General features: G+C 41.0%; 1 protein-coding gene across 4 annotated transcripts in view; it reads left to right on the plus strand.

Annotated features, from left to right (window-relative positions):
- Positions 1-8,934: 8,934 nt before the first annotated feature.
- Positions 8,935-23,751, plus strand: part of FOCAD (focadhesin) — a 97,280-nt gene continuing 82,463 nt past the window's right edge. For 2 of the 4 annotated variants that reach the window (XM_064641563.1, XM_064641566.1), the window contains exons 1-5: positions 10,064-11,670; positions 11,804-11,892; positions 14,839-14,913; positions 16,538-16,692; positions 23,485-23,589. In XM_064641563.1, coding sequence (XP_064497633.1) covers positions 11,836-11,892; positions 14,839-14,913; positions 16,538-16,692; positions 23,485-23,589 — 392 coding nt within the window. In that variant the 5' untranslated portion in view covers positions 10,064-11,670; positions 11,804-11,835. Of the gene's footprint in view, positions 9,068-10,063; positions 11,671-11,803; positions 11,893-12,951; positions 12,976-14,838; positions 14,914-16,537; positions 16,693-23,484; positions 23,590-23,751 lie in introns of those variants that run through there. The other 2 variants (XM_064641564.1, XM_064641565.1) reach the window with 2 other exon arrangements.

Genomic DNA, 23,751 nt, shown 5'->3' on the forward strand with positions numbered 1-23,751 from the left:
CTCTACCCTCACACTTTCAATTGTAAGAAAAATCTTCTTTATTCCCAATATCATTAGAAAATAAATGAGAAGCTGGAATGGCTTAACATTACCTTGGTGAGAAACTCATGTGGAAAAGCAGAATTTTTTATCAGTGATAAGTTGTGCAAGTTTCGAGCTGGCTTCCCGCCAAGTCCCCAAAACTCGACAACAAGGACCTGCTTCCCAGAGAGGGAAAAGAAAAAAAAAGGACTTAAGCAGCCAAAGCTATAGCAAAAATATATATATTTTATATATGAGACAGATATATACAATGAGAATACTATACACCACAACTCCAGAAATCCCAAACAGCTCCCCAGAAAGGGAAGAGGGGGAGGGAGAAGGGAAAAGGACAAAAAGGGACAAAGACCAAACAAGTCAACCAGCCAACTGAAGGTAAATTAGCAAAATCTCACCACTTCCCTTTGAACAGGCAGGATGGCTGGACACGGCCCAGCGCTCTCCCCTCACACGTGGCAGACAACAGCAGTCACTGTAGGGCTCGGCTCCAGATAAGCCAGACCGAGACAGGGACCCACCGTTCTCGAACCTCGCCGGAAAGGAAGAGAGCGAGGTCCCTCCCGCTGGCTTTATTTATACCTCAAGTTACGTAAAGGAATAGCATGGAATACTTCTGTGATCACTTTCCTAGTTCCTTCCTGGTTACAAGCTGGTCTCCAGGAAGGCCTAGAGTGAAACCATCACTTAAGTACTCATATAACCGCTGGGTCTTAGCTGTCCTCATCTTTAATGAACTCATGATTACACCCTCACTGTGATTCAGAAAGTTGTTTTATCCCAACTTTATGGATGGTGAATTAAACAAGAAGAGACCAAATGCCTTAACAAAGAAGAACCAAATAAGGCAAAAAGTGCTGAAAGCAGTTAAACACTGTGAGGAAAAAGTTTGACCCTGAAAAAAATAGAAAAAAAATAAGAAATAGAAAAAAGCATGTAAGCAAATGTAGCATTGGAGAACAGAGAAACTGAAATTCACAGCTAGCTCAACAATCAAAAAGAATGCTTTAACAGATGTGGAATTTGAAAGAACATTGCAAAATTTAAGGAATATATTGCGTACATATTTGCAGAAGTCTGGCCTCAGGATCTTGGTAGCTTCATTTAAGAAATCTAAACAGAAATCATATGAATGAGAAATAGCAACTTTCACATATGAGAAAGTTGTAAAGCAAGGCTGCTCAACATATGGGAGTCAGCCAGTAATCACAACATTGGAAGGAAGATGGAGGTAATTTTTATGAAGGCATAGAGGAGAACAAAACAGAATTAAGATGGTCGAAATGTTTTTCCAGCTGCAGGAGAGTGATCAGGGAATCTGCCATCTGTATATTCTGACTTGCCATCCAGGTTTCAGAAGCCCATTCATGTAAGCTCTGTGTGGTGCACTGAATTCAATAGATTTTAGTAGTACAGCAACTGCACTCCATTTACACTCCTCCTAATAGTAGGGACCCTTCAATGAACAATGAATTTCCTATCAGAATACTTTGCATCACCATATGACATCAATTCCAGACACTTTTCCATATATTTACAATCTCAAATAAAAACTACTTGGCTCTCCAAAACATACAAATGCAATCCTGACTTACTGCCATTTCCGCCTTCCAATGCTCTGCTGCCTCTTTTTTCACCCATTCTCCATTTATTTGTTCCTCATGCAGCATATTTTAAACTGACCAAAACTATCAATTTTACCTGCTTCAGATTGCAAATACATACAAATATGTGTGGGAAGGGGAGAGGGGAGGGAGGAGAAATATGTATATATACATATATATATATACACACACACACACAAATGGAGAGAGAGAGCAATAGTTTCCTAGAGCATTATTCACCAGTGTTCTGTACATGCATCCCCATCTCAAGGAAATCCTTGAGACACTAGGGTGAAAAGGAGCACACACACTGAGTACATCTAAACAAATGAATAGTCTTGTTAACCTCAATGACAACAATTGGACTGCTTGTCTATTTTTAATTATTCCTGAGCGGTTTTCTTGTAGGTTTATGACATTAGCTGATGTTCATTTAAACAAACGTACAGTCTAACAGTCATTTGATTTTGTAAAAAAAAAAAAATCAAAAAAATGAAAGAAAGTGGAGCTGAGGAACAAATCTAAATCACATCCTCAACTGCATTCCTTGAATCTTCCTTAGGTTTTGCAGTGCTGCATCATCTAAGCGAAAGTAGAATGCAATTTGTTATTTTGAAGTTAAGTGAGGTTCAGGTTCTATTCCTCGCCCTTGGCTGTCCGGTGTATCCTCTTCATCATTGTCCATGTGGATAGTAAGAGTAACCACATACAAGCTGTGATGGTTTAAAGGTAAACCAGCAGGGGAAATGAACTCAACTCAAAAGAGAGATTATAAGTCAGAATAACAATTTAATAAAATAATACAACAAGTACGATTATACAGACAAACAATTGGTTTTAACCCACAAAACTCAAATATATAACCCAGCACCTTGGGGCATGAACAGAGTGGTGTTCTTTGGGCCCCCTGTGTCCAAAGGAAAAAGTGAGGTGAAAACCTGTTGGTGAGAGTGCTGTTGTAGTCTGGTCAAGAGTGATGATTGCAGTCTGGTCAAAAGTGGTGATTGCAGTCCAGTTGAGGGTGGTGAGCTGCAGTCTGGTTGAGAGCAGTGAGCTGCAGTCTTCCTCTGGATCCCACGAGTGGAAAAAGGTTTCAAAACTCCAAGTTTATATATTCTCCAGTTCAGGCAGGAATGCTCAGTCCTTCCCTCAGAGCGGGGAATTCCATAAAAGGGTATGAGGATGCTCAGTCCTTCCCTCAGAGCGGGGAATTCTATAAAAGGGTATGAGGACAGGAACATCTTCCTATCTCGCAGGCCTCTACTGCTAACAATTTCTGGGACATGGCATGGAAGGCTATAGAATACATAGTTTTGGGTTACACCCATACCATGATGAACTGGTCTCAGCTGTCCTAACTAGGACACAAACGAAGTTAGATCTGGATTCTGCAAAGGAACATCAGTTACATCTGCTTGGAGTTTACTTGAAGTGTTCATCACCTGCTCACACTAGTGATGTTTGGATCGATCATCAGACAGAGGCATTAGGAATGCTGGATTCAAGATACTGCATCTTTTCAAGTTACATTATCTGCCATTAGCAGGATCCATTCATACCTGTGTGCACTTTGTGGCACTATGCTTGAGTTGTATACTGTTTCAAATGTATTCCCATCTCACAAGACATAAACTGTTACAGGGTATCTTGGAATAAGGGAGCGATTTCTTTCTAGTATTGTGGCAGATGCTGCCACTGATTTAGCACAGACTGATGCTCCTGCTGCAATCAGATCTAGTTGTATGGAGTAGTATGCAACCAGACCCTGGTAAGGTCCTAATTTCAATGTTATCGTTCCACTGGCTATTGGTTTTTGTTCATACAAATATAAATGGAAGGGCTTTGTATGATCCATGAGCCCAAGAGAGAGAGCTGATGCCAAAGCTCTTTCTATCCCTTTAAAAACTCTCTGCTACTTGGTACAATCAATGGGAAACTATTGTTTTTATTGTGTAACAGAATAGCAAAGAAGCTTCAACAGTCTTTGCCAGGAATATGTCTCAAACTTTCTACATTATCCTTCAGCAAAGCAAGTGCTGTACAGTTACAGGCAGTCAAGCAATGCTATGGGCCTTGCTTGCACTAATACAAAGGGAGTTTTTATCTATGAACAGCTACAGGGTAAAGTTAAGTATGGCATTTCAAGCCTAATCCTTGAGTTGCAGAGTACTCCCTGGTGAGGGCTAAGCAATTTTCACTTCTATCTTAACAGCCTTTGAGGATACAAATCAAGGACTTTTCTCTCATTTCTACTCTCAAACTGAATTTGCATTGAAATCCATGGAAGCCCTGCGTGTGTGGAGTGATGACCCTTCATAGCTGACTACTGTTTGCAGTGAAACCAGCTGCATCTGCAGATTGAATGCATTTAAAATAAGCCTTCATCTTAGTAATAAAGGGTAAAAACATAGTTGACTAGACCCATTTGCTGAAACTGCATTTTATTATCAGGCTTAAGAGGTTTATAATAAACATATTTAAATAGTGGCTGGCTTTGGTGCTATTGATTTCTGCAATGTATTCTAAACTGTAACTTTCCTTATTCCTTTCCTTCATTATTAAAGCTAGAATTGCTTTCTGGCTTGGATAAAATCCCATGTAAGAAATGAGATATGTAGATTAGACCATTATCAGTGCTATTACTGTATGATTTTCATTTGGATAGTAACCTTCACTGGGAGACTTCACAGCACATTACAAATGCTGCCAAAAGTACCTTCTGGCGTTTCCTGGAGAGCATTACCAGTGCATCACCCCTCATGGGATGACTGTCTAAAACAACTTAGAATAGCCTAGAAGAAGTGTAACTGGAGCCAAGGACTCCTGTTTTTCTCTGGGAAGAAAATTCACAACCAAAGAATAAGGCAGTCTTCATGGATTTGCTAACCCTTTCAAAAACTTATGTTACATGAACTGGAGAGTGGTAAGCCTATTTGACAGCCCAATCCAAGCAAGCTGAATCCTGCTTTTATTGTTTTCTGTATAACAGATAGGCCACATTAAGACCAGCAGGAAGCTGTGTTGGAGACACCTCCCAGAGGTGTCAAATCAAATTTCTTTCACATTTGAATAGGGAAAGCAGATTTTTCAGCATACTCTGCAGCTGATATGAACTTCTTTTAATCCAACCTAATTATGACTTTGGCACTGATGCTGCCATTGTAACCCCCAAGTATTTCTTTTACTATAACAACCTTGAAAGCTGGGGGCAACACTTCTGGCAACTACAGAAAACATATCGCAGTTGGTCAGCCAGGCTCTAAGACCTGTAAGATGAAAGGCAATCAAAAGCAACATCTAAGCCAGCAATGCCCTGGCAGCCAGGAGGGTCAACCGTGTCCTGGGGGCATCAGGCAAAGCATCGCCAGCTGGTTGAGGGAGGGGATTGTCCCACTCTGTTCTGCACTGGTGAAGCCTCACCTTGAATATTGTGTGCAGTTTTGGGCACAACAATGTAAGAAAGATATTAAGCTCTTAGAGAGCATTCAACGGAGGGCCATGAAGATGGTGAAGGGCCTTCAGGGGAAGCCGTATGAGGAGCGGCTGAGGTCACTTGGTCTGTTCAGCTGGAGAAGAGGAGACTGAGGGGATCCCTCATTGTAGTCACAACTTCCTCATGAGGGGAAGCAGAGGGATAGACACTGATCTCTTCTCTGTGGTGACCAATGACCAGAGGGAATGGCCTGAAGTTGTGTCAGGGGAGGTTTAGGTTGGATATTAGAAAAATGTTCTACATGCTAGATGCTGGAACAGGGAAGTGGTCATAGCACCAAGCCTAGGAGAGTTCAAGAAGTGTTTGGATGATACTCTCAAGCACATGACTCTTGGGGATAGTACGGTGCAGGGCTAGGAATTGAACTTGATGATCCTTGTGCATCTCTTCCAACTCAACATATTCTGTCATTCTGTGATCTGTGAATTTAAGTATGTCTTCTAAGAGATATCTTCTGCTTTTTTCCTGCTTCTGAGATATCAGGATAGAAAAATACATTATTTAAACAGATTGAGACCATAACACAGTACCTGGTTTCCCAAAGAAGAGATGGGTTCCTTTAGTCCCAAGCCATGACTGAATCTCTGGAGCTACCAAAAGCCCTTTGTGAGAGTGTTTGTGTTATGTACAGTCAATGTTCTCATATCTCAACGTCCTTACATGAGCCGCATGAAACTCAGGGTTTAGGAACAGTGCTGGCAATTAAGCACCACAGTCAATCCAGAGAATGAATGCGATATCCCTGATATCCTGACACCTCTGGTGAAGTGCTCCTCAAAGCAAGATGCCTCATAGCATCAACATGCTCAGAACTGTCAGCACCAAAATATTTCAAATGACTATATGCTCCTTTACCCTCAAGAGATCTCACTGCAATTTTTATCAAATTGAAAGCCATTGTGGCTACTGTTCATTTGGTCAACAGCGGATTTGGCACTGTACTCAGGACTAGGGTTCCCTCTCCAGGGCATAACATGGAGCTTACACACAACTAGAGAAGTTTCCTCAGATAGGATGCTACTGAGACATCTTTCACCTGTCTGGGCAAGCTCTGCGACATGGCAGTTATAAAAGGAAAAGCTGCTTGGCTAAAAGGCTATGTGGCAGTGAACAAAAATAGTCTCTATCAAAGTGGGGGGAAAAAGTGTAACAGAATAGCAAAGAAGCACACCAAATGCATCCACACTCCAAGTATTTACCCAGTGCAAGAGCGGATGTGGTGGCAAAGAGGACTGATTCATTCTCTGCCCCAGCAGCAAGCGAGGGATGGACCTGACAAACTGTACTGTGAATCATGAAGAAGACGTTGTTACCCAGGAATCAGTGATCTTGAACAGGCCATGTTTGCTCTATCGGGCCTTACACTTTATGTCAGAGAAGCCCATTTGTTATTAATGTAATCTGTAATTTACATAATCTCTGTGAAAGGCAATGTGTATGTGGATCAAGGAGTGGAATGTATGGATCCTGACCAGGAGACTATTGTATACGGAGGAGTCAGAGACCCACATTTCAGCTGACCTGAGAAGTGCAGGGCTGTGCTGCACTGTGCTGTGTTGCATGTCCAGCATGGCCTTCAAGCCTGTGTTATGATGCACAAGTCCCTTGGACAAACTCATCCAGCATGTTTTAACTGAGGAGCCTGCAGGCAGCTCCCACTCACCACTGGCAATTACATCATCTCCCTGGCCTTGCCTGTATTGAAAGTCCTGCACAAATTCTCATACAAACATCCCTTATGAACAGAGTTTTCTTAGAAGAAAATTCAGTAGTAGCTACAACAACCGAAAAAGGAGGAACCTCTTTCCACATATGGGATCAGCGCAGTATGCCATGGGAAAATACATCTGGGGTCCTGAATGCAGAATTCCCACTATCTGAAGGGACACAAGTCTTATTTGCTATCTACATTCCTCTTGCTGTTGTATCAGCTATTTTATTAAGACATCTGCTGCTGAGACATTCTTACCGAGACTCAGAAAGCCCCCACACTGCCTCTTTCTGCCACCTTGCCCCCCCACTCCCTGGTACGAATGCAGTCAGACACCCCATTCTCACCCTCCACTATTGGAAAAATACTTGGCTGTGTAACTTTTTTACTGAGTCAAACTTAATGTGAGGGGGCAACCACAGTAAAATTCCCACAACAAATGCCCTGTATTCCGTGCATGTGAAGATCTCAAAACCATAAAGACATTCATGTCCATCAGAAGTCTTTTTGTTTATGTTTCCAAGCAAAACTAGAATGGCAAAAAAATGACCTGGTTTATAGTACAGGCTCTCTCCTCTCCATTCAGCTTTTATTTCTTTAGCCTGACTGAATAATGATGATCTCCTAACTATTCAAATATATAGCCATCAATATTTTTTTATAAAACACCATCAAAAATTTCTAAACAGATTTAAGATTTAGTGAATTCACAGACTAACTCAACGGGTTCTGGGTCTACCTATCACTTAGGTTACCAAGCAGCATAGCACAGGCCCAAGCCACTTCAGACAGCAGTGTATGTCCTACTATGTCTCAAGAACTAAACAGAGAATATGAGGCCCAAAGTATCTCAAAATATGTCAATAACAAACCAGCCTGTCAATAGAGAGATGTTCTTAGACGAAACAGAGATCATGAAATAGGAAGGAGACTGGACACTGCCTTTGGATTCATGTCATTGCCTATGGTCACCTAGAGATGGACTGAAATACACCCCTGTGAAAGGTCCTATGGGTTCTTTTAACTGATCTTCAGATACTGCAGCTTCAGCAGCAATGAGCTGTGAGAGCCCATCTTGGGCAGAGGGTACTGAGTCAAAAGCCACCTCACAAACACTTGTATGTGCTGTTTGCAAAGAGTTGCCATTGAGAGACCATGGATAAAGAAAGCAGTCTGCATGACCCATGGGATGTGATTGATTTTCACTTTTTGTGTACACATGTAGGCAGCTGAAGAGAATACAGTTTTGATCTCTGAGTCACTTCTGGACTTTTTGTGGCTCTTGAAGTTTCAGGGCATGGTTTTCCACCAATTCAATGAAGGCAGGGGTAGGACTCTTTAGATGCCATAAACTGCCTATGGCTTTAGTTGGTGAAGCTGGAAACAATATATCCCTTATCTTTTTAAATGAATAAAAGTATTAGATGGACTTGCCTACATTTACTTTTGTTTCCTATTTGTCAGCATTCCACTGCTTTCAGCTCAAACCAACTCAGGGTAGAAAACCTTGAGGTAGAGAATTATCTAACCCTTTTCAAACAAATTCCTTTCAAAATATTTGTGATTTTTCTCTGAAGATATTCTTACTGATAGCCATTCTTATGTTAAATGTGCCTTGTAGAAGTTGCCTATTTCTTTGATGTTCAAGAAGTGATGTTTTGCATTAAAATAACTATTAATTGAGAATACAGCCTCTTTTGTCACTGCCACATGGTTACCTCTTGGTAACATAGCAGTTACCAAAATACATCTGAACTGAGCTTAAACTCTTCTTCTCTCTTTGAGAAAGTGTAGACTTGGGGATCTTTTCCAACCTAATTGATTCTCTGATAACATGCAGCAACCAGAACATCATTTATTTTTGGTGTCCAGGGTCTTCCTGATGTCTCTGCAGCTTGATCGATGACTGCCAGTCAAAGCACTTAGGAAGCTGAAGGCACTCACTCTGCGGTAATTTTGAAGGTGATAAAAATTTGTTTTCTTTCCTGTTTAGGGGAATGAATTCCCTTATCTTTTTCGACACAAGGTAAACGCTCCTCCTCATCCCACAACTTCCCTCGCCCCGCCGCGCCTGCGCTGCCCGCCACGCAGGCGGCCTGGGCGCGGGGGGCGGCCGCTTCCTGCCGGGGTGCGGCGGAGCGGTGCCTGGGAGTGGTGCCTGGGGCTGTGCGGGGCGTGCAGCGACGCGGGCCGGGCTGAGCCGAGTTCAGCCGAGCAGAGGTGAGGGGCCGGAGCGGCGGGAGGCGGCTGTGCTGCCGGTCCGGGGCCGCCAGTAGGGCGGAGGGGGGGGGCGCGGAGCAAGGGCCGGAGCTCCGCCGCCCCTGCATGGGCGCGGGGACCGATCAGCTGCGTCAGGCCAGCAGCGGAGTAAAGGCAGCTACCGCTGCTGCCCTGTGTGAGCCGGTGTTATTTGTTTTAATTTGGCTTGGTTTTAATTTAAAGCTGGTGGTTTTAAGGCTCCATGAAGTGCCGTGAACGTCGCACGGGAGCGGGGGGGGAGGGGCGGGTGTTGGCAGGTGTGCTCACTGCGCTGGTTTGGTAGGAACACCATTTCAAATCGAAAGTCCTTAAAAATGAGCCAAAGGCAATATATGTATGGGAAATGTGGTCTCAGTGCTCCCTGTATTCTGTTGTGTAGCTTAGCTTACCTTGACGTAATTACTTTGGGTGAACTGGTATGGAGCAGATCTGAAGGTGTAATACCATAACAGCCCTTCTCTGGTTCAGTTGCATTAGCAGTGCTTGTCCTTCTTATCATCAGGATGGTTTATTAGATTTGCATGGCAAGGTTTCGATAGAGAGGAGGCTGTAGGAGTGGCTTTTGTGAGAAGCTGCCAGAAGCTTTCCCTGTATCCCACAGAGCCACTGCCAGTCGGCTCCAGGACGGACCTACCTCTGAGCCTGCCAGTGGTGGTGACAGCACCTCTGGGATAATGTGTTTAAGAAGGAGAAAAACTGCTGCATAACAGCAGGCCGAGGAGGGAAGTGAGAATATGCACCAAGGTACAGAAGAAGGGGAAGAGGTGCTCCAGGTGCTCGAGCAGAGATTCCCCTTGCAGCCCATGGTGAAGACTATGGTAAAGTAGGTTGTGTGTCTTGCAGCCCATAGAGGTCCGTGATGAAACAGGTATCCACCTACAGTCAATAGAGTAGCCCATGCTGGAGCAGTTGGATACCCAAAGGAGGCTGAGACCTCGTGGAGAGGAGCCCGAGACCTCGTGGAGAGGAGCCCGCACTGGAGCAAGCTCATGGCAGGTTTTGTGATTCCATGGAGACAGAAGCCCACGCTGGAGTAGGTTTTCTGGCAAGACTAGGGACCCCTTGGGGGACCCATGCTGGGGCAGTTTGTTCCTGAAGGACAGTACCCTGTGGAAGGGACCTACATAAACTGCTTCAGCAGCTTATGAAGAACTGCATACTTGTGGGAGGGATCCCATGCTGGATCTGGGGAAGAGTGCGACTATCATCTCATTTCCTGACACCCTACTCCATTCAGGGCAAAGAAGTAGAGAAGTTAGTGAGTGAAGTTGACTCAGGAGGAAGGGAGGGGTAGGGGTAATGTGTTTCTAGATTTGTTCTTATTTCTTATCATTCTACCCAGACTTCATTTGTTAAAATTAATTTCCTTGACTTGAGTCTGTTTTGCCTATGATGGTAATTTCTGAGGGATATTCCTGTCCTTTTCACCACACACAAGCCTTTCATCATAGTTTTTCCCCTTTTCCAGTTGAGAAGGGAGAGTGATAGAGCAGCTTGGTAGGCACCTTGCAGTAAACCAAGCTCAACTCTTGACAGATACTTATCATTCACATTGATTATGTTGGGAAAACAAGCCAGGCTTCCTTTCCCTTTCCAATACCTTGTATTTTCTTTCTTTATCCTGTGTGCATGTGTTCGGTGATTTCTTTGGGGTGGATGTTTTTTGCCTGCGTGGTTGATGGTGTATCATATCCTTGAGTCAGATGGGACCCGCAATCATTAAGGTTGGAAAAGACCTCCAAGATCATCAAGTCCAACTTTTGACCAAACACCACTATGTCAACTAAACAGTAGCCCAAAGTGCCGCACCCAGTCATTTCTTCAGGGATGGTGACTCCACCACTTCCATCCTTGTAGGTTTTCAAGACTTCTCTGGATTTGGCATAGAGCAAGATGATCTAATCAGACCATTTTTGATGAGAGGATTAGACTAGAAGATCTCTGGAGATCTTTGTTCCTAAACTGTCTGATTCAGTGATTCTTATTAGGAATAATAAGCACGGTAATGGATTTACCAAGGAAAAATTATTCCTGACTAACCTGATTGCCTCTAATAAATGATAATTGGATTTGCAGGCAAAGGTAGGTGTCATTTACCTCCATTTGAACAAGACTTTCAACACTGTCTTTCACCCTGTTTGTGTGTCAAAGATAGGATATATGTCTGCCCTAGGCATGGACAAGAGGAACAGGGTGATGGGACCCTCAGGAATTTCAACAATGACAGATGCTGTGTCTTTGCCCAGCCCTTACAGTATGGACTGGGGATGGGCTGTGTGAGGAGCAATTCTGCAGAGATGGCCATGGGCCCTGGCAGGCCCTCTGTGCCCCAGGCTGTTGCCCCAGAGCTCTGTTAGGGTGGGGTGGAGGTATGTTTACAGTAAACTGAAATATCTGAATATTTTCTGTGGTCATCAGTTTCACTGGTGTGCAACAGAGTCCTGATTTCTCTTCAGTTTAAATTCTTGTGTGCTTATGGGTACCTGCATATTCTAACTCACAGAGAAAGTTTTCATGTCAACTGTTCCAGCCCCTAACTACAATTACCATTTGCAGTCTCCCAGGTGAGTGTTTTGTTTGTTTTGCTTCTGGTTTTGCATTAAACGATGGAAAAATTATTGATAATTTTGCATTTTAAATCATATTTTAGAGACAGTGGACACTCCACTTGAGCTGTCCCATTTTTCTCTCTTGCAGGGTGAAATTTAGTGTCATATGACAGAGCCAAAATGCTGGATGACATCAAGAAGCGATTTGAATTTCCTAATGCAGTTGTTCAGTCACAGGTAATTTTTTAAAAGCATTAAACAAATGAAGTTGTCCATGGAAGCATTTGTTCCAATGTCTGCTGCCTAACTGTGGAATGTAATAAGGGAGACTTCTGGGGTGTGTCTTCTTTTTTTTTTTTTTGTTTGCTCTGGAGTCAGAAACCCAGGGTATTCTTAAGCTGCAAACAAATACTAATTGCCTTCTCTGTGTAATCCAAACATTGGACATAATTTCTCATCACTATAGAGTCTCTTCAGGAAAATGAGAAACTTTCCATGACTGGACGTTTGAGTAGGACCAAATGGTTTTTGGTGACCCTGTGATCTCAAGAGAAGCTAGAAATTACAAGATGCCATGTGTGGGGCTGAAGTACTTGGTAATACTTTATAGAACTGTCTTTAGGACTGATTTGTTTTCTTCCTGTGTGATGAGAACTGATGAACTACTCCAGTCTTGTCACTCATCAAAGAATAACTTTATACAGCTCAAAAGACCAGCCCCTTTATCATCAGATCCATCTGTTGGCTCCTGAGCATGTTCACCTGAAATTCTCATGTGTAAGAAGTGTTTATCATAATATTTTTAATGGACCGGAAGGAATAATAGAGTTAATAGACTTTGGTCAAAAAATACACCTTCCTTGCTTTGGCCATCTCTCATTTCAGTGTTAAAAACCTATCTCTTCATCTGTAAATTCATTGCTAACTTCCCTGTTTTCTTCTTCCTGTTCGAATTCAGGATTAAATATGTAGTCATTCAACTGGTGGATTAAGTTGATATGAATGCAACCTGGTACCTCTGTTGCCTTTTCATTTCAGCTCAGTTTGCATTGGTTTAACAACAGTAAAGTTTGAAGGGAGATCAGTTTGTCATCAACTTGGCATTTAGGAGAGAAAATCATGTCCCTGAAAGCTGGAGTTCATCTAAGGTCTACCAGAGTGTCTCATACTGCAGATGAGTTTACGTTATTACTAGCCTTGATGAGTAGGACTCAGCATCTTGGAAGCAGCTAATTTTTCTTCAGTGCTGAAGAATGTCCCTGTGGTGCACTTCTATTGATGAAATGTCTTGGCTCATCACTACAGCTGTACATGATTAAGGTCTGCTGATGCTGTCCAACTGCTTTGGTTGATTTTGTCCTCTGCTTTGATAGTTTCCACTTGTATTCTGTGACCCTGAAAACCATGCTGTAATCTTCAAACTATCATCAGGTCAGGATTTAACTTCACGACAGATGTGTTTCTGGGACCAACCAGGATATCTGCTCTGCAGAGCATGTAATCTACACATGATCAGAAAAGGAGAAACTTGAGCATAGATAGGCTAATCTCCATTTTTACTTTCCTGTATAGCTAGGTCACTGCAAAAGCCAGTTTCTATTGATAAGCCCATTTTCATGTGTAATGAAAGTGTTTTAAGGATGTGGGTGTGAATTAATTTCTGAAGTTCCTTATAAACATGAAAAAGAAAAAAATAATATAAGATTTACTTGGTAAGTGCCCTAAAAGAGATCTAATCTACCTGGAGAACTCGTTGTTGCTCTTGCAGTGGGATAGCTGCAGAGAAACAGAGGTGTCTGACTTGGTCCCATTTTCTCATTCTGATTTCTCAAGGGTAAGATTTTCAAATAATAACCTGTCTTTTTAAATAAAATGTGCTAGAGTACATATCCACACCTATGAAAAGCACAATCTTTGTAGCCTACGAATGTTCAAAGTGCCGTCTTTCCCAGAAATATGAGCCCTTATCTCAAAGTGCTGTTGTTTGTCATGACAGGCTAGCAACTAGTACTTAAATGAGGTGGAAGTAAATAATGAAAGGAGAAGGAACCTGAAAATATTTAAAATAATTTGTTCCTGTCTTTTTATACACTAACAAAAAAGAAATGTTAGTATTTTTAATTTCTTGCTGACCTAGTTTTTTGCCAAAACTAATGATCTGTCCTTACCAGAGAAGAGTAGATGCACAGCTGTTCTGGGCAGATTGATAGACTGAAACGTTTTTGTGCTCTTACTATGAAAACATGTCTTTTTCTGTCTCTCACAGAAAGTTTTTTTTGTGTAGCAGTGTCAATAATTTCTGAAACAAGGCAGAGTAAAGCACTAGAGATGAGTCAGAAGACAAAAGACTGGGTTCAAACAACCTGATGCCTTTGAGGGTATTTCAGTTCACATTTAGATTTTTAAATGCAGTTTGAGGAAATCAGACATTTCTTGTATTAAAATAGAATGAGGAGCTTAATCCTCAATCTCAAATGAAGAAATTTATGCTGTTACTTAGAAATGAAGCATTTTTTTCTGGATGACCTTGACAACTTAAAACTTGTTCATGATCTCTGCCACTGAATAGGTTAATGAGGAATAATGTTAACTCGAATGCCTTGTTTAAAGGAAATTAACCTTTTCTGGCAGGAGCTGTGCTATTGGATATGCAGATTGCTTAAGGCATGATAGTATGTTTATGATCAGTGTTTAGCAAAACTTGTGATACAAAACTTTGGACAAGTTGCTTAGATTTGCTGTGTTCTGCTTCCTCTCTTGATTCTGTTTCCCTATGTAGTAAAGGATGTAGTAATTACCAGTGCTGTTAAGTACATGGGGATCTGTACAGCAGGGGAGCTGTAAATGTTTATTAAAGTTGATGCATTAAAATACATGCAATTCCTAAGTACCTATGTACCTGTTCAAAGAGACCTTTGGATCTGTGTGGAGCCCTATGGAAGTTTGTTTCTTTTCTGCCTCAAGACAACAGTATTATGGAGATTTTTAACCCTAAAATATATTTCAGCTTCCATACCAGTAAGATTTCAAATCATAATAAAATGATTACATGCAAGAGCATTGTAAAGTCTTCTTAATGGAGAATTTAAAAATCATGCATGTGGGTTTTATTTATTTTATTTCATTTTATTTTATTTCTTTTCATGCATCTGCATATGGTTTTTATTTCTTTTTCTCTCTTAGGCAGTAGGGCATTTGATTGCTGCAATACTGAAAGAAAAAGTTTCTTCGGAGAAGATCAGACAGGCTTCTGCCCAGGTCTGTGTCATTCTTTCACTTGCGTCTCCTCTCTCATCCATATATTCCTATTCTACGTGCTTTGTCTACATTTTCATGTTCTCCATTGTGTAATTTTAACACAATTCCAGAAGTTAAATAAGGTAGTCATCAATGTGTATGGATAGAAACAATAAATCTCTGGGATCAGAAGAGCAGTTTTACTTCCATTAGAAGTCTTAATGGCAGAAGTCTTAATGCTGCAGAATACTAAGATCTAACTATGTTCAGTTTAAGAGAACTTAATTTAGTTATGTTTCTGCAAGTGACGTACCATATGGTGAGACATTGTCACTTGAGGTGGAAATTCGTTTACATCACTATAAAAATTTCAAAAATATGGCATTTCACATATCTGTGTTGGTGTTACATTTCATGTTAGCTAAACAGAGCTTGTATTTCTTTGAGAGCATGATGTAGAGGTGTACTTTGCATTTTAAATGAGTCAAGCTCACTTAAGTGCATGCCTTGTTAACTGAGAGGCATGTGAAATTCTGGCATTTCTGCTTCTCTGTTTTTCCTCCCCAAAAGCTTACTTATCCAGAAATTAATAGAAAATTACTTGTAGATTTTTCATCCCAATCTGATTCCTTAGCCCCCACAAAGTAGCAAACCCAGACCTGAAAAGTGTTGAATTTTGGTGTGAGGGAATGTTGGAGGTGTGTAGTTTATCTAACAGAAGCTCTTCCACTGTCCTGATCGTTATCACGTTCCCCAGTAACTTTCTGTTTTGAGCTACAAGCTGATTCTTCCCCTTCCGCTGCCCCATGAAAGTATTGAACTGAAATACAGCAACACCTTCTAAAATGCTAAGAAGTAGGAGATTGCAGTGGTTAGACGTTAGGCTAAAGGGTTAGGCTCCCTTTTTTATTCAAGGGCATTTTGCTGTTTTCAATTGTTTTAAAACCTTCCTTGCTCTCCATTTGGAAGTCACAAAGTTAGCAAACTAGTCTGTGAATACAAATTTACTGTGGAAACAAGCAGTAGTTTTGATGGATACTGCCAAATCTTTGTGCTTACTAGCAAATGGAGAGAACTTCACATGTTGAGTAAAGTCGACTTATCTTTGGATAGCCCTTTGTACACCTTCCTTTAGCTGTCTGCACTACACCTTGCTGTAGACATAACTTGTCATACCAGTTACTGAGTTGCTTCCAATTGCATCCTGAGTTTTTAAATCAGGAAACTGATGATAGCCTACCTGTGGATGCCCCATCCCTGGAAGTGTTCAAGGTCAGGTTGGATGGGGCCCTGAGCAACCTGATAGTGGCATCTCTGCCCATCACGGAAGGGTTGGAACTAGATGATCTTCAAGGTCCTTTTCAACCCAAACCATTCTATGATTCTACCTGCATAGGCACAGCTGAATAATTCATCTGCCTTGCCTTTTTCTCAGAGACAGTGAGTCCTACACCCTACTGTGGGAGTAGAAAAGTGGAAACTGTCCTGGGAAAGACCTTTCTTAGGAATAGAATCTGTATCCCAACTTCCTCTCTTGTGCTCTCTAAGGCTTCAGGAGCAGCTGTTGAGCTGGTTTTTATTTAAAAGTGCATTTGAGATGAATTAAAGCCTTCTTATTGCCTTTGTCTCATGCTTTTGCCCTCAGACCCCTGCTCTGAACCTGCTTTGGGAGAAGTGTTGCAGTGAGAATGTTGCCTTGCGAACAGCCTGCTCTGAGGGGTTGGTGGCGCTTGTTGCAGAGAAACATGCTGAGCTCGACTACATTCTTCATGGGGCTCTCAACCTAATTCCCTCAGCAAGGTAGTATTTGATTGTCTAATTTTGTGTCTTTTTGGCAGCTGGTTATCTGTCATCACTTTTCCCTTGTAAATACAGGGGAAGAGGAAAGATTCTGTAAGTGTCAGTATCTTCAAATAAACCGTGGCATTAAGGACTGGTATTGCCCTATCACTCTGCTGAAGCACGTTGCTTTCATCTTGGTTGTGTGACAGTGTGGGTCTGACATAAGAACTCAGAATATCCTATGGGTATAAGCTGAAATTGTTAGCAGTTCATACTAGTGCTCTAAACTTTGAACTGTGAGCCTCAGAAGTCAATGCATTGCCTAGTTTTGTTGCCTTTGTCGTTGGGAAGGGGAAAAAAAATGGCAGGTACTTCCATTATGTGGGAGGGTGTTGTGGTTTAAACCCAGCTGACAATCAAGCCCCTTTCAGCAGATCACTCACCCCCACCAGTGGGATCGGGGAGAGGATTGGAATGGTAAAAGCCAGAGAAACTTGTGGGTTGAGATACAGATGGTTTAATAGGGAAAGCAAAAGCTGTGAATTAATTCACTGCTTCCCATGGCCAGGCAAGTGTTCAGCCATCTCCAGGAGAGCAAGGCCCCATCATGTGTAATAGTTTCTTGGGAAGACAAACACCCTCACTCCAAACTTACCCCCCTTCCTCCTTCTTCCCCTGATTTTATATACTGAGCATGATGCCATATAGTCTCATTTATGGTCAGTTGGGTCTGTCCTGGCTATGTCTCCTCCCAGCTTCCCAACTTCCTTGCCAGTGTGGCAGTACAAAAAGCAGAAAAGGCCTTGGCTCTGTGTAAGCCCTGCTCAGCAGTAACAGAAACATTATCCTTATTATCAACCTATATTATCTATATTGTGTTCATCACAAATCCAAAACATAGCCCCATAACGGCTCCTACCCCAGCCAAAACCAGAATGGGGAGAAATAACTTCCTAACCAGTCTGTCTAATTAAAATTGGTCAAATAAAGTCACCCTAAGAATTTGTGTTGGGATTAGGAATGCTGTGGTTTGTTTCCTTGTCTGCTGAGGAAGAAATCACTTTACCTAACACTACAGCTACTTCTTCCTACAAAATTCTGCAAATGTAGTGCTTACATCTCACAGTGGTGTTTAAAGCTGCAAATGCTGTTGTGGGGGGAAAAGACACTGTGCATAAAATTTAGAAATGGGAAGTCAAATGATGATCAGGAAGATGTGTCCATTTAAATCTACCAACTGTGTCAAATTGCTTTTTGCTAGCCAACTGAATTTCTGCACCAAGCTGTCTGATTCTCTTGCTAGACTGCTAGAGTTTTTTTAGCCAAGCCAGCTATTTAGTGCTATATCTGTCATATATTATGCTGGTGTATTCAGCATAGTGGTTGGAAGAACCATGCTATTCAAGACATGTTCTTCACCCCTTCTCACCTTCACATAATCAGTTTTAGCCAAAAGTTTCTCATAATCAGTCTGAACCAAGGTGAGCTTAAGTTTGAGTAAACCCATGAAACACTAAAAAAATATTTCTTACCTTATGACTTGCTTGTTGACAGCTAGAATTTTACTGTGATGATGCTGATTATATGTGTGTTTACAGTTGGTGTCTATGGATCCCTAGAAAAGGTTTTGTAAATGTATTTTTATAATATGGATAATTTCTGCAATCCACTGTCCTCCGAATGACAAAACTTTACTAGTTTGGTTTGGAGGAGTCTGCGTTGTTAATAAAGAGGTAAAAGTACCTGTGCTAAGACTGTGAGAACCTGAGTCCTGTAGAGTAAGATGGAGTAAAAGTTTTATTAGCTGTGGCTTGCAGACTAGGAAGTGTGAAATTCCTCTTCAGCTTGTTGCCGTGGGATTTATGGTGCTTCAGAAAAATCTCCCAGAGCAGTTAATTAGGGGTGAGATAAGGAAAGGGTTTATTGTGCCAAGGCAAAAGATGTTACATGGCGCGCGCCCGCTGTGCCCCAGATGTTACATTTTATAATACCATCCATCCAATCCCAAATGTGTCCACCCTGTGGCCTTTACTCTGGACCCCCCCCCGGTCCACCCCCTGAAAATGGGTCTGGGGTGTATTTTGGGTCCACGTACTTCATCACCTTCACCATCAACAGAGCACAAAGGGTACATAGTCACCCAGTTCTTGACTTCATTTTGTTGTTCAGGCCCTGATATGGCTGTTCTCTAAACAGTCCAGGCCTGGCCTTGACAAAAGAGTAAACATTTCTACTGGATTCGGGGGTAGGAGTGATACAGGGAGCATAGAATGGGGTAAGAGGGTTAAGGAATGTGTAAACAAGGGTGCTACAGGGAAAGGGATGTAAGGGATGCTGCTTTTAGAGTCTACTTATAAAACTTACAAGACTTAAAAATATTAGAAAAATAAAAACCATTAGGGGCTTAAGGCATCAAGCTGAAGGTTTGTTACAATAGCAGCAGTTTATAAGGAGATGAAATGTTAATGCAGCTTTTTACTTGTCCTAGTTAGGACAGCTGAGACCAGTTCATCACTGGATGGGTGTAACCCAAAACTGTGTATTCTATAGCCTTCCATGCCATTTCCCAGAAGCTGTTATCAATGAACCATTTACACCATCTGCACATAGAGCCTGACTCCTCAGACTATAAACTAGGTGCTAAGAGGCCTGTGAGATAGGAGTTGCTCTTGTCCTCACACCCATTAAGGAAGCCCCCCTCCCTGAGGGGGAGGTACTGAGCATTCCTGCCTGAACTGGAGGATATATAATCTTGGAGTCTTGGGACCTTTTTTAACCACTCGTGGGATCCAGAGGAAGACTGCAGCTCACCGCTCTCAACCAGACTGCAACCACCACTCTCGACTGGACTGCAACCACCACTTTTCAACCAGACTGCAACCATCACTCTCAACCGGACTGCAACAGCACTCTCACCAACAGGTTTTCCCCTTTCCTTTTCCTTTGGACTCAGGGGACCCAAAGAACACCACTCTGTTCATGCTCCAGGGTGCTGGGTTATATATTTGGGTTTTGTGGGTTAAAACCAATTGTTTGTCTGTAAAATCGTACTTACTGTATTATTTTATTAAATTGTTATTCTGATTTATAATCTCTCTTTTGAGTTGAGTTCATTTCCCCTGCTGGTTTACCTTTAAACCAGAACATTACTTCAGGAAATAAAAAGTGTAAAGTGGGATATTTAGGATTGAGTTAACCTAAAAAACAAAATCAGAGTTATGTATTGAAGGGACTTGGATCTGCCCCATTTCTATAGCATTCTTTGATTTTTTAAAAATTTTTTAATGTATGAAATCAACACACAATTAATTACTGTAGTAAATGCCAGCAAATTATCCAGGAACCTTTAATGTATTTTTTGCTTCTTTCCCACCGCCGCCCTCTCCTTCCCCAAGCTGCTACAATTCAAACTGCATCCACTATGGATTGCAAAGGGTTTATGTTGCCTAACCACAGAAGTCTATGGGTTTAAGAATGTCTGTAGCCTCAGCAGCTGATTAAACTGACAATTTCAGGTTGGTTCTTTTCAGTAGTGATACTTTTTTTATCTTGGCTTAGAATTGTAGCCTGCTGTTTGTCATCCTATTCCCTGCCATATTTCCATGTAAGATTGCTCTGTGGCTTTGCGCTGCTGTGTGCACAGTGTCTCTAAAGTAAAATAAATATGGAATTAGCAGCCAGTGGCAGCTAACAGAAAGGCATTTGCAACCGCTGAGCACTTTCAGTGCTGAATGGAGTTCGATGTATGTTTTATTGGAAAGACTACTGGTGTTCTTGCTCCTCTTCCTTCTGTTACAATGAATTTAGCAGTGGTTTAGAGTACCTGCTGGATTATATTTTGTCAAGTGTATCAAATTATGCACACTAGGAGGCACATATTGCTTTGTCAGAGATGAACATCTCATGCTTATTTGAGGTGACTTGTTTTGTGGTTCACACTACCTGCTCAATACACAAATAGGAACCTATTCTTACCTCTGTGGTACATCACTGTACAATGGCTGGCTCTTAGATCCAGTGTTAGTTTCCTCTGATGCCCTAAGAGTTTAAACTCCATAAAACATTGTATTTATGTGTGTATTTGTGTGGTTTTGCATATAGAGGAAATATATTTACATATATAAATAGATACATGTGCATTTTTACATGTTCTTAAGATTGGTTTGCAACGTTCTATGTAGATGATGATGATAAAACTCTGTGGCCTGTGTTCAGTAGTGAATGAGGATAAATAATCAAGTCAGTCTTCTAAACCACCTGTCAAACAATTGGTTATTGTAATCCCAAGAATTTCTATGTGTATATATGTTCTCAGAATGTTTTTATCACCTGTAGAAGGTGGGGGGAAATCCTTGCAATACATTGTGCCCCACTGTATTGCATGTGTTCAGGAGATAAGCGTAAAGCCTGAAGCAACCATTCTCTCCTCACTTCCTGCCTGGGAATTAGGATCAGCAATACAGGAGTTTCAGAACAAGAAAGACAGTTTTCTTACTGTTTTATGGTTCATTTTTCTCCCCTTGCTGCATAGTTATCCAGTTGAAGTGGGAAATATGCTTGCAAATTCCCATTTAATTGGCTCTTTCTAGCAATGAAAAATCTAAAAGTTTGTTCTCTCCCTGCCCTCCAAAAATATCCTTCCTCCTCTGTGTTTTACATTGACTACACTGGGATTTAGAAGGCTGCAGCATACCTTCCTGTTTTTTGCTTTGAAGCAGTGTTCTGTCAAATCTAATGTTTTCTTGCATTGTCAGATTTCATCATTTTGAGAGCCAGGTGTCACAACAGCCAGTCATTTTAAAGATTAAAGGCACATCTTAAAACTGGTCCACTTCTGGAAGAAAGAGAGAAAACAGAAGGATGTTCTATCAGTTTTGATCAGGGTCAGTGTTTTCCAGCACTGCTGGTAAAAGGGTGAAAGGCACAGAAGAGAGAATATAGTACTTTGCCTGTATCTAGAATATTAAACTAAGCATTTCTTGGAGGGGAGATCCACTGTGGGACTCTCTAGGTGTTCCTGGTGTGCCATACCAGCTTACAGGAAAGAGTTTGTCTGCAGGTGGTGACAAAAAAGTAGTAAAAGGTTTGACAGTTAAAAGTGGTATTTGCCTGTGTGTTCCCATTTTCTTTTACGAATGATGGGAGAGTGTCTAAGTTATGTTTCTACAATGATGAAATCCTTTGCCGTTGCAATTTTTGAATCTTCAGTAAAGTGTGTATAAATATTAAGTTAGACTATTTCTTTGTGATTAGATATTGTTGCCACACAGTGTTGTGTTGATGTTGATCTATGTTGATATTGTGTTATGTAAGCTCCTGTCTTTTGACAGTGTTCATGTGAAGCTTCCTGTTCTTTTATAGAAATTGCTTAAATCTGTTCAGAATTTTTCGTATAGCTTTAAAGCCTAAATGTTTGTATATCTATTCATAATTTTGGAAGACGTTTATGGAACATACTGCACTCTAGGCCAGACAGTTACTATTACTGTATCTCAGTTTGCTAATGTGTTAAATTAGGATGATGGTTTGTTTGTCCTATGAGAAGGTTGTAAATTCTCTGTAATTTCTTTTTCCATCTCACCTGCAGTTTTCCTTTCACTAGTGGAGAAGTGGAATTACAGATAAAATAGATTTCTCAGATTTTTCTCCTGATAGGAAGGGAAGAAAGGAAAACAGTAAAAAAGAAAAAAAAAAAACCAAAGCCCAGCACCAAATTCTGTTTTTCCTCCCTTATCTTGTTCTTTGAGATAAACGTAACTTTTTGTCAGGTAATGATCTATTATAGTTGTGTATTTTAATAGCTCTTCCTGTTCATTATGTAAATAAAGCGAGAAGTAATTGTGTTTTATTAACATGACTAGTAAGCTATCTAATAAATTTTTAGGTGATGATGATGCAATTGTATAGCATGTTCTGGTTGAAAAGTCAAAGAACCAATCATGACTTTTTTTTTCCTCTGCTTCTACATTTGCACCTTGTGAAAGTGTGTTTCATTATAGAATCCAGGTTATTTTCTTGAGAAAGGGATTGGGCTGGTTCTGGCATGGTCTTGTTGGAAGAGTATGGAAAGCACTTAATTATGAAGAGGAGAGCAAAAGTTTGGAAGTTGTCTTTGTAAGCTCAGCCAAGCTCTAATAAGCTCTAGACTTCTTTTTACTGCATCATCACCACCTTGTGGTGGACTTGGTTAATTTCTTTAGTCTATTTCCAGGAGAATATGGGAAGACCTATCAAAATTCCATTTTGATAGTGATACATGAACTCAAAAGTTTCTTTAGATTCCCTGAATGGTAAATTAAGTAACATAGGAGAAGGGAGATAAAATAACTGTATGTATCTGTTTTGTATAGTCCTTTGCTCCTGAGATCAAAAATCAGCACAAACTAGACGTCTGAAGTGTCTTTTCTGAAATGTGATTTCACTTCTGAGACAGTGGCGTTGTTGAAATTTGTGTACCATGCTTGCTTGATGTTTACCTGTATGCTTGCACTCAGAGAAGCACTAATTTTCTGGTTTTAACATATTAAATGCATGAGTTTGAATTGATCTGGGGGAAGCAAATGTACTTGTAATATATGGTAGAATCAAATCATCAAAAGTTTTATTTGATGCATTAATTATTTTCTCTGCTATTTTGTTCATTATGTGAAAAGGAAAATAAAGACACATGGGTGCACGACTTGCCCAAACCTATGTAGGCAGATGTGAAGAGTCCTTATGAACTCCAGGCTTCAAGTGTTTTGTTCCCTCTCTTATGTAAGGATCAACTAATGTAACTGTATACATGATGCTATTTCTTTTTGTCAACAGGAATGTGCATGGTTTAGTAAAAACTATTTGCAAGTTACTACAAATTCAAGCTATTCAACTGGGAAAAGATGGAGATGAGTCTGTTTGGAATCTGTATGGAATCAGGTTAGTGTCACGTTAGTTTTATTTAGATATAATATCTAATTTCTGATTTTCAGGGAAAAAAAAAGTTAATACTGGCTTTCAGTCTTTCTTTTTTGTGTTCTATTTTGTTTACATGGTGTAGGTAATCAAGTGCTGGCACAAGTTGCCCACAGAGATTGTGGA

Source organism: Pseudopipra pipra, chromosome Z, assembly GCF_036250125.1.
Source record: "Pseudopipra pipra isolate bDixPip1 chromosome Z, bDixPip1.hap1, whole genome shotgun sequence".
NCBI classification, from domain to species: domain Eukaryota; kingdom Metazoa; phylum Chordata; class Aves; order Passeriformes; family Pipridae; genus Pseudopipra; species Pseudopipra pipra.